Source organism: Polyodon spathula, chromosome 7, assembly GCF_017654505.1.
Source record: "Polyodon spathula isolate WHYD16114869_AA chromosome 7, ASM1765450v1, whole genome shotgun sequence".
Classification (NCBI taxonomy): Eukaryota; Metazoa; Chordata; class Actinopteri; order Acipenseriformes; family Polyodontidae; genus Polyodon; species Polyodon spathula.
The window spans coordinates 29,428,664-29,440,948 of NC_054540.1; the positions used below are offsets into that span (position 1 = coordinate 29,428,664).

The window sequence follows — 12,285 nt, forward strand, 5'->3', positions numbered from 1 at the left end:
CAGAGGGAGACCACATAGTTCAATGTATAGAAACATTCAAATCAAAGTCAATCAATCAATCACAGGGACTACAGATTTCAACCAAAATGCATCTGACCTATCCACATAGGAAAATGGCACATATTATTATTATTATTATTATTATTATTATTATTATTATTATTATTATTATTATTATTATTATTAATTTTGTGCAGTTCTAGGTAGGATTAATACCCCAGGGGCTGGTTTTTCAAAACTTTAGTAATCCGATTTCTGCATTTGATCGGGATAATATTGTAAAATTGGTTTTTAAAAACGTCAAAATGCAATCACATTTTTAATCGTGATTAAATGTTGTATTTGGGTTTTTCAGAAATTAAAGAGGAGAAGATCAGGATCACTTTTATCCAAAATATCAGGATCATTTTGATCCTACTGCAAAGGTGGATTACATTTTTAAATAACCATAGAACACATACATCCATACATAGAGTATTATAATACACATTTCACATATCTATTTATGTTTTGTTTTCTTGTGTGGCAAATTAACAATGTGTGTCTGATTAAGGAAAAAAAAAAACACATTTAGTGGTATAGCTTGTATCAGAACAAAAACTGGGGGTTCCATTTATTTAAACGATGTCCAACACAAATGTTTTTTTTTTTTAAATGTATTTATTTATTTTTAAATGTGTGCATGTGGTTTCTGTGTATAAATAAAGGTGTGGGGAAAATGACATATCTTTCCTGTGAAACGACAATAGAGGATCCTTCTAGAAGTAGTTATTTACACTGACATCCCTCACTGCCCATCCAGCAAGTTTGGTTCTGCTAAAGGTGCAACATGGTGTCCTGCCTCAGGCTGGCAGGTCATCGATCAAATCCTCACCTTCAATGGCTGATACACTGTGTTTGATTGCAGCTTTTGTGCAAAACAATGTGGGCAGGAATTATGTTGCATGCTTGTAATAGTTCCATACACAGGTAATTCAGAAAAGTGAATGGTCTCTTAAGCACCTCATTGATGCATTCCAGTGCATCTCGTTTTAGCATGGCTATTGTTGAAATACTCCTGCGCTGCTGTAGTGGGGTTGGCATAATGTGTCATTTTCCAGGGTTTTTTTTTTTTTTTTTTTTTTTTAAATATAAAACTTAAGAAATAATAATGAGGAAAAAAAAAAAAAAAAACTGCAATTAAAACTCATAATTACCACCTGTAATTTCTATTTTAAGGTTAGGCCATATCGTAAATGATAAAAAAAAAAAGGCTAGAAACTATTATGAAACTACTTTAAAAAACTGATTTCGTAATCATGATTATTTGTAATTTGGATAAATGTAATCCAGCAGTGACATTTTCTGAAATACCAGATCAAAACGATCCACATAAAAGTAATCTTGATCACAAAATATAGGATTACAAAATCCAGATAATTTTTATCCAGATTACAAGTTTTGAAAAACCTGGCCCAGAAGATTACTTTTTAACAATATGGTGCCAGAAAGAACCAGTCAATTCAGTGTCCGGACAGGATAAAAAATAAAAGCCTGAAACAGCCAGAACATTTTGAAAAATAAAGACAGAAAACAAAAGCCAACCTAATTTTATTCAGCCAATTTCTGTCTTTACCTTATACATTGACATTTTTTTATTGGCACAGAAAAACAAGAGAAATTACAATAACTTTAATTATCTAATATGTTATTGCAGACCTTAAAAATAAGAACTGAAGCACTGTACAGTCAATAATATTGATAACTTCCAGAAAACAAAAGTATATTTACCACTAACTGAACTCGCCCACCATTCAGTACTCCAGGATCAATCTCTGGCAGAAAGTGATCGCTGTAAAAATCCAGCCAGCAACAAGTTGAAATGTGTACAAAGATTCCACACTTGCAGAAAGCAAAAGTTTTAAAACCAAACATTGCAAACTATCAAAATCCCCAGTTTTAAAACAGAAACTTGTAAGCATACCAACCATATGTTCTAATCCATTATCAGACAAAAAACTAAAGGACAACACATTTCACAGACGTCCACTTGGCTACTGTAAACCTTTAGCATACTGACTAAAATGCAAGAGGTTTATAGTATGCACATTAACATCTATAAAATGTGTTGTCATTTTATTGTATGCTTAATACAGGATTAGAATATTTGGTGGGCCTATAACTACTTTCGCTTATCAGTATTTTCAGCATGACTTAAGGGTTTTAGACTTGAACCTTATTATGATTTGACATTTCAAATATAAGGTAAAAACTAGACAGAATTTAGTTTTATTTTTTATTTGAGTGTTTTGAAGTTATAGATGAAAACATTATAAAACAGAGGAAATGATTATGAACATTTCAGTACTTTTATGCTTCCGGCGTGCTTGCTGACACCAAATAAGTCACAATTTATTGGTCCTGTGATTTAAACGATTACAATTAACTCTTGTTAAGTTAAACACAACTACCATACCTCTTGTTTCTTTGAAGTGGTCCTGTACACTGGTTTTAAAATGTTCCACCGGGTTTGTTTTACTACAGCTGACTCGGGTTTCACTTTACCAGTTGTCTATATAATAAAATAATCTAATTTGAAAATAATAAAATAAAATAAAATAAAAATAAAACTATAACTTCACCTTTTCATATTTCTGGAACTTGTTATTTCATGATCCCCAAATTGCGTGTGAAGCCACTGGTATGTTATCTCTCTGCTTCTCTCTATTTTCTTGGCTGGGGCAGTATCCTGACGAGCAAACTCCTCCTCATGAGCTACAGTAAAAAAAAAAAAAAAAAAAAAAAAAAGTGCCATTGTAATGTTAGCAATTTGATTTTTTGCTACTGCATATCATTAAAAATGGATTGCCCGAAATAGTAAAGGTTTGTTGTACACCACATGTAGTCTGTTTATTATAACTTGAACCAAGAGATGCACAGATTTTAGCCAGTCAAGCCTACTAAAATATATAAAAAAAACAAACAACTATACACCATCTTTCTTGTTTGTTCCTCTTTTGATAAGAAAAATAAAATATGTAATTTATTTTATCCTTTAAAAGTGTGTAGATCAAGTTATGTTTAACAGCCTATAACATCTGATTTCTATTTGAGTCAATTTTTTAGGCTAACTGTTAGCAGGAGGTAGCTCATTTTATCATCAACAATGTTCATGCTACTGATCATTATTGCTTTATAGATGGTATTTGTCTGTTGGATCTAGTGTATGTCAGGCTTAGGTGTGTATTTCTGTTGTCTTCATACAATAAAAATATATCTGTGTTTGAAGGGTCCTTCAAATAGCATACGCAAAGTATCTATAGTATCTAAGTATCAAGTATCTATATTATATTTTTGGTCTTAAAGCTATTCCTAAGTACTGTCTTCACTTGTGTGATTTATAATAAGTTAATAAGTCATATTCTATGAGAGACATCATTTTGCACAGTTTGAACAGCCGGAGCTTTGCTGTGTGGTCCTCTCTCCCAAACTGCACGACCTGACTTCCCTTACAATAAAAGACCCTACACACAACGTATTAACTTATAGAATAATGATACTCTCTAAACCTATTGTAGAAGCAAATGTTTAAATGTGCATATCCAGTACTTCAATGTGCTTCAATGTGCTTCACTGAAGAAATACTTGAGTATGTAATATATTAGTTGGGACTGTAAAATCAATTTAATGGTGTGCTTTGTTAACAGGGACAGCTGTGAAATTGTGTTTTACATTATCTGTCTCTCAAGTGTTTTTCTTTTTTTCTGCTGACCTGAAACCATAAAAATGCTAAAAATGTAAGATATACATAAACATATATGTTTTCACCCAGTATAATGAATTAAAAAGTCAGAAAATGACATCAAAACATTTTTAGCTGGAACTACTCCCTTGAACAAGCACAGAGTCTAGCATTTTTATCTACAGTTTATATTAAGATATAGATATTTTATTTTATTTTATTTTATTATAGTAAAATAAATTATCATTCTAAGGCAAGTAGCACTTTAATTGTAGGATTTAGGTAAAAAGTTAATGACACCGTGGTTAATGGTAGTGGATATATTATAAGGATGTTGGTTCGAAAAACAAGCCAGGGCTAACTTATTCAAGATCTATACTGAAATAGTGTGGAATAAACTGCCTGTTTTTCTTGATGGTAAGTACATCTCAGTTGGTTTGAAAGAGGGACGATAAGTAATTCCATAAGGCTCTGCTGAAAAAAAGAAATGTGTCTAAAGCATTAACAAAGTATGCAAACACAGTAGTATCACAGATTCACCCAATGTTGCATATTGTTGCACTTTCTTTTAGATACACTGACTTTCAGTTAGCATAGTAAAATATGTAATATCTTGTTTTTATTATATATTGTTCTAAATCAGTTTTACCCTAATTTTTCTACAGTTTGTAATGCCCAATGTTACCTCAACAGCTCAGGAGGACAGAAGACCAACGGGAAACCCATTACCAAGCCAGTGGTCTCTTTTCACAAGCTACTGAACTCTGGAGGCAAGGCCAACTCGGCACAAACAGGATTTGAACCATGCTTGCATAAATGCACTTGGCAAGCTCTGGGGACCCAAAACTGAGATGTAGCATTTTGTCAGTTTAACAACTCTACGGGCTTGTTTTTCGTAAGCAATGTTTCATATATGATTCCATAGTGATACTAAGCAACCATTTGTTTTCAAATGTAGTGTACAAGGTCATTCAAAATGATAAATTTCAAGGGCCATAACCACAAAATATGTACCAGTGTGATAAGTTAAAACCTTTTTTAACATAAGTTTGGTGTAGGAACAGAAAATAATGATCAATATTTTTTTCACAGCTTTCTGCCAGTTACCAACAGTCCAGAGGAATGTTTATGTGATTGGAGATGTTATCACAAATTCTGAATGCTGTTAATGCTTGCTGTTCTGTAATTTGGTTAGAACAGGCTAAATCATACAGGCAGGGCACTGTAAGTGAGACTGACTGAAGTACAAACAAGACAAAGAGCAAGAGAGTGCAGTTCTCACTTGCACTCTCGTTTCTGATCCAGACTGCATTCATTTACTCTATCGGTTTAAGTGGTAGTGCACTGGAAGTCATTTGTTGATTGTAGGGTATAAGTTACAGTAAATTACAGTTCAGCTTTGGAAAACAATGCTGGAGTATCATTTGAAAGCAACGCGGAAGCAACAACATGAAAACCAGTTTTGATCTACACAGGATGCAATTATAATTTAAGTATGCTACATCTGGGCCTGAAATTTCTTTTGCAGTTCTTTTCAGATTATAATATGCAACATGAATTGTAAATAAATTAGTCTTTATTGTTCCTAATTATCTTTTTTGTGCTTTCTTTCAGGCAGCCACTCAAGGTTCAACTACGAAGCCACAAACTGATGTACTGTATCTTCTTCTGCTTAATAGAGAAGGACCACCGTTTATTTTATTTTTTTTACCAAACATAATGCACATTTGTTTTCTATTTTGTTATTTCTGTGTTGTTCAATTGAATAGTTTTGTTTTGAATTAAAGCATTCCCCCGCTTTGTATCACATTTACAAAAATAGGAAAAAAACAATAAAAAAACATTATTTAGACAACAACAGCAATACTGTATCAAATATGTATGTAGGGGTATTCTGATTGTGCGTAAAGACAACACGCATCATCATGTACTTTGATTAGGATAAACACAAACTGCCACCAAATAGGACAAAGTCACAGAACAACAAAATCAACCTAGGATAACAACATTTCTACTGGCCACTTGAAGTCATATGTAACTTATTACTAGCAGGGTCCTGCTCATGTTCAGTTTTAGTGCGGTGGGATTGAAGAACCACAAAGGGATGTGTTAGGGGACTTGCCCAAAGCCACATAGTATACCAAGTCTGAGTAAGGATTTGAACCAAGGATCTGGCTCTCGGACTTTAACTAGAACCCAAGTTAACACTGTATCCATCCCAAAGAAAAAGTAAGCAGAACAACCATTTTCAGCTTATTAAAGTCGGAGAAAACCACTCATAGCTATGTATTTCACAACGTATAAATCATGCCTAAATAACTATTGTGACAGTCCAACGAAACAGCCAATTTATTGCCTTATAAACAGAACTGTATGGTCTGTAGAGCTGGTGTAACAAATATTCCAAGTACAGTAACAGTTGTTTTTGGTTAAAATATCAGTAATGAATCTTATGTATAATAAGGAAGTGTCAAAGTAATGCAGTTTGACGTTACGATCCTTTGACAAATGCTGAGTATTAACCTTTGTATTGAACGGATTATAATTCTACCTTCTTACAAAGTGTAACTGTAGATGACATACTAGCCAAGAAAATCAAACAATTTCTGTAAACAAATGAACTGCTCCTTTGGTTTAACTAAGTACATTTATTAAACATCGATTTACTATAACATAACAATTAAATATAGACAGATTTACAATATCGTATGTGTGCATATGTTGCGAGTGAGATAACGCAATTGCACAGCACATAAAAGGGAATAAGAAAATTATAAAATGTCAACTCATCCACTGGGTACAGTCTACCACATTCTTCACATATTACTGACAGTGATTAATTACATAGAAGAAGAAAAAGCTGTCCAGCAGCACCAACCCCTTTTTGGCCTGGCAACCAGAAGTCACGCTTATTAAGCAGAGTTCTCAAGGGTATCATGCAATCTGAGGTCACTATCGAAGCAACAGAAGCAATGTCACGATATCAGAGAATGAAGCAATTCAGGGCCACTTGCTGACAGTCAAGAAGGTCAAGGCTTGCAGCAATTAACTTAAAAAAGGAGTGCACTGCATGCACTTTAAGAACTGTCATCTGAACAAACAAAGGTTATCTGCAGGTTAAACTCAATATAAGGATCTTATAGGTCAGGCACACCAACATTGCATTGAATGGCATCTTGTTGTATGATGGAAAGCTGCTTAAAGAATGAATGGGATCGCTGCTCGGAGAGTGAGCTACATGAGAAAGAAGGTACTGGAAGTAAGCTGCACAAATGAGAGTAAGAGAGATTTGAAACTGTAACTCGTTTTAAGTATGTTATGGTACTATACAGTGTTTTATGAATTGAAAAAAGGAAACTCTGTTCTGTGTTACTCCATAAGTCTTTAACATTTTTCTACACAATGAAGTGAAAGCAAATGGTGGACTAAATCCTTGACAGAGAATTAATGCAATCTCCATCATGAATCCTGAAAGAAGAGAACATGTTTGTCCAGTTGTATCAAATGTTTATACAACCCCTGATCATTGCTAAAACCTGTGATGGCCATGAGGTCCTCATTAATAGTCGGCTACTTAATTACAAAGTATTACACAACTAGCTAATTTTCAAATATTTTTTCCTTGTTTTACAGCTAGTAGGATAAATCTCTAAATAAGGCATCAAAACAAAGATCAATGATGTGTTACTAGAAATTAATACAATGTTAAAAAAAATTAAAAAATGAAGTGAAAATGTGAACTACATGTGGGTGCCTTTGCAAAAACAAACAGTATAGTAATTTATTTCAGATAGATTTCAATAATGAACTGTACTTTTATTTTGACATTTAGTACACATTATGTAAAGTCTCTATTTGTTAGTATAGTTCTCACTTAGTTTTACGTTTTTCATCCTGTCTTTTAAGTTTGAAATGCTTTTAAAATGTATATTGTGAAGTACATATTTACCAAAAAAAGACTTACATCATTCATTTAATTTATTTAGTTTTGCTAATATGTTTTCTACCTCAAAACCCACACAAAGCAAAAATGTAGGGTTATTAGGAAAACAAACTATGGAAGTTCATGCCTCAGGAAACTGCTAATGAGATTTATTGTTTACTTCCCCTACTTAAGCATTTATTTTTTGTTTATTTCACATTTATTTAAAAGCGATACTAATTACATTAACAAAGCACCAAAGTTAAGAGTAACCTAATATTTATACTACACAACCTTGCTAAAACATGGTAAAAACAAAAATAAAAAATGAAAACAGCTCCTTTACAAACATCCTCCCAGTCAGTTTTAATTAAAATAAGAAGGACATGTACATGGCTCCATGTCATGAAAGCAACATGGTACAGAAGCATAGCATGTGTTTAACAACCACACAACTAATCTAGCCTGTAGGTAATGGTATTAGCAACATTTTCAAATCTACTACATTTTCAGGGCAGCATTGTACGAATTTCAAAAAGTTGCAATGAAAATCCAATATTGTAGCATTATAAGTTCATGCAATACTGTAATACTTATTTATATTGCTCAAATTAATTTCAGTTAAGTAAGTAGATTATAAACCATTCATTTAATCTTGTCCAAAATACCCATCAAACCATGGATATGTCTATAGCCACTTGCAATTACAGCTTTTGACTGTTTTTTTTTTTTTTTTTTTTTTTTAATTGAATCTGCATCTGATAAAAGTCAGGTTAAAAAAATTAGCTCAAAGTTAGATCCTTCCCTTTGCATCCGATTCTGAGGCCAACATTGTTAACATTACTGAGGAGTGTTATTGCTTCTGTGTAACTAATATGTTAACATTTAGGACTTAAACCATTCTGCATATTTAATAAGCATTTAAATACTTATTAAAATACTGTGCAAATATTATTTCTGAGAATGGCATGCAAACAAGACGTATGTCTGTTTTGTTGCCTAGTAAAATAAAATAAATATACTGAAAGTAATATACTATGTTATTTGTACTACATCATTTATTCTGTCAAACAGACAAAAAAAAAAAGCCAAAAAAAACAACATTTATGTTTAAATAATTACATTATTATGGTTTTACTCTGTGAAATTATTGAAATGGATACATAATGCTTTATTTTCTGCCTTTACCACACAAGATTATGTATACATTTAGCATTTATTTATACTCGTCTGGAAAGTAAATGTCCACATTATTTAAATTCACCGTTTGCTCATTTCTCCTAAGGCTACTGGCTGAGATCCATTGATAATCCTGTAATGAACCCAGTTTTGGTAAAGTATTGGTATAATGTATTTTATTTCTAGAGTGCCAGTTATTCAACATGCTATATCAGATTAAAATATAGGAATTTTAAAAACAAAATAATGTATTATCCAAACTTCTGTGGAATTACTATATTAATAATACTTTACAGATGGAGTTAATATTATTCAGCTGTTGTTACAACACAAACTAAGAGAAAAGGGGTTATAGGAAAGCACTGATCACAAAAAGTAAAAAAAAAAAAAAAAAGATAAAAAATAATAATAATAATAATAATAATAATAATAATAATAATAATAATAATAATAATTAAGGTATAACAAACATTAATTTACAATTATTACAAAAAACATTAAGAATACATTAAGAAACTAAGCATGCAGACCATACAGAATGTTATTATTTATTATTATTATTATTATTATTATTATTATTATTATTATTATTATTGCACTGGTATTAAATATGTCTGTGTGTTTCTAACAAGGTAACTTTAATTAACATTTTTTGCTTTTTAACAAGGGTTAGCTGCTGCTAAAATTAACTGCCTCCTGCTCCCCATGCCCTGGGTCAAGACCTTACTTAGAGAAAGGAAGCAGCTATCTGGTCATTCAGCGGTCAAAAAGGGAAACTCTCAAATAGTTATTGCCGGTATTTAGTATTATTCATTTAGAAGTATTCAAAGTGATACTTAATGCATGCATCTTGTTTGTATTTTTTGTGCAGAGCTGAAAGACAGAAAAAGTAAAACTATATATATATATATATATATATATATATATATATATATATAGAGAGAGAGAGAGAGAGAGAGAGAGAGAGAGAGAGAGAGAGAGAGAGAGAGAGAGAGAGAGAGAGAGAGAGAGAGCAGCTTTTTACATGTATTAATTTTTCATGGCAGACTAAGAGAAATACCTTTTTTCAAATAGCGTGAAAGCGGACTAAATATAACAGCTGATAGACAGGAGGTAGGAAAATTAGGTACAGATTGAGTTTTTTTAAGATTCAGTTTATAATCAGAGATAGGGCCCTAAAACTGTAACTGAAGCCCGAATGCGTGCACAGGAACGTCTCCTGCAGCCTTTTACAGCTTTCTTTGAGTGCCGATGTTGTGAACTGGCTTTGCACTCTGCCAGCAGAGCAGCTATGACCCATGGAACGCACTCCTTCAGATCAACACTGCCTCAGGCCTCACCGCTTTCCCCATCAAGTCTTACATTTCAGGCATCAAGTCGAACTTCTTCTGGAGATGATTAACCCAAACCCATGACAGATTTTTTCCAAGATATCTAACTCGGTGTGTTTATTTTATCCTGGCTCTTTTGTGGATGTACTGGACATGAGTAACCTACTTGAAATGACTATCAGTTTACATGTGCAGGGACTGGTAAGGAGCCATGAATGCTCTCAATATGAGAAAATATTTCCTTTCGCTGATCTTTATTGTTAAGTAGCGCCGGCACTGGCACATAAAAAGCAACAGTTCCCCCTAAGTCAGACTGAAAATGAAGGCCTTTTTATATATTTATAACTCAAACATTTCCACAGTCTATCTCCCTCTGCTTAAAGCTTGATTTCACAATTTTCTTTTCATTTTAAGAAGCAGGCATTTTAATATACTTTGCATCACATTAAATCCAGTGCAGTGAAAATATTTACTGACATGCCGTACTGTTAGTTTAATAAGATACTGTATTATATTTTATAAATAATGGATTAAACATGTCTACCTATATAATTGTATCAACAATTCAACTGTGGTGCCACTGAACTTGTAAGCTGTATCTTTAAAAGTCAGAGAAATAGCCTTACAAGATTCTAAAAAAGTATCCGTTACAAGGAATGAAATTAATGAAAAACAAATGAAACAGGAACTTAGGCCTTTGGTTTAAGAAACTGTTGTGTTAAAGTAACAATCCCACTGATCAAAAATGAATGCTGTATGTGTAATGAAAAAGGATAAAATGGACCCTATTTCAGACACTAATGTGTGGTACACAAGTAGAATATTACTAGAACTTTCAATTCAAGGTTTGTTAAATAAAAGCATCTAATGTTTTGTTTCAGAATTATACAAAATAGTTGTAAAATAGTTCGAAATGAAAAACAATACAAATCTAGTACGAGCATGTTTATTGATGTTTTTAAGCACTTTTTATAATAACTTTACAGACTTAAATAATGATAGTAATAGATGTGGTTGTGAGGGTATTACAGCTGCTGTGACTTGTTTACTTCATACTTGTTTTATAAGAAAGCAGGATTATATGGAACCTTTTCTATCCTTGCAATCTTAACAGTCGTTTCAGTCAGTATGTTTACTCAGTATACACTATATCAGTATTTTAAGTATTTTTGAATTACCACTAACAGTTAAAGCAGGATGGAGGCAGTGAGGAGGATGAATTACATATTGTCTGACACAGTGCCAGGCAATACCGAGATATTATTAGAAGAATCGATGAGCGGATTAGGAAGATCATTACAGATGTCACGGTTGTTGTTATAAAGTAGGCCACACCCACAAAACTAAATTTCCAGGGGCCGGTTTTTCAAAACTTTAAATCTGGGTAACAGTGATCTAGATTTTGTAATCCTATATTTTATGATTGAGATTACTTTTATCTGGATCATTTTCTGGATCATCTGTTCATTATTTATGATATAGCCTAATTTAACAAAAGAAATAAGATTGTGGTAATAATGAGTAATACACAACTAACGCATGCAAACAATTGTTATTTTATTTTTGCCTACTTAACAAAAATTAAATAACTAAACCTAAATTGAATAAAAATAATAAAAATAAAAACTTTTGAAAAAAGATGTGTTTTTAGACATCTTCGTCGTCGGTCGGGTGTCCAGTATTTCAGACGAGCTTTAAGGAGGTGTATGTGAAGGCCTATCTGTATGCTTCTGTTTCTTAAAGCTACACCACTAAATAAGTGTATTCCTTTTTGCTTGCATGGATACAAAACTTAAATAAATATGTAAATATGATATTATAACACTTGATTTTGACACATAGTGTGTGTTTGCTATGACAGTTCAAACAAAATATCTTTTAAAATATCTATGATCATTTGAAAGCTAAATCCACCTCCGCAGTAGGAGCACAATTATCCTGGTATTCTGGATCAAAGTAATCCTGATCGCCTCTTTAAATTCTGGAAAACCCAACTGCAACATTTAATCATGATTAAAAGTGCAATCGGATTACCAAAACGAAATTTGGATCACAGTAATCCTGATCGCATTTTGATGTTTTGAAAAACCCAACTGCATAATATAGTCCAGATCAAACGCGTAAATCCGATT

At 32.5% G+C, this 12,285-nt stretch overlaps 1 protein-coding gene across 3 annotated transcripts in view; it reads right to left on the reverse strand.

Annotated features, from left to right (window-relative positions):
• The window catches only part of lrriq1 (leucine-rich repeats and IQ motif containing 1), a 63,507-nt gene that overhangs the window by 6,696 nt on the left and 44,526 nt on the right, over nucleotides 1-12,285 (reverse strand). For 2 of the 3 annotated variants that reach the window (XM_041255224.1, XM_041255226.1), the window contains 2 exons: nucleotides 2,622-2,754; nucleotides 1,771-1,831 (listed from right to left, as the gene is read on the reverse strand). In XM_041255224.1, the coding sequence (XP_041111158.1) occupies nucleotides 1,771-1,831; nucleotides 2,622-2,754 (194 nt within the window). The remainder of the gene's footprint in view (nucleotides 1-1,770; nucleotides 1,832-2,621; nucleotides 2,755-12,285) is intronic. The other variant, XM_041255225.1, reaches the window with a different exon arrangement.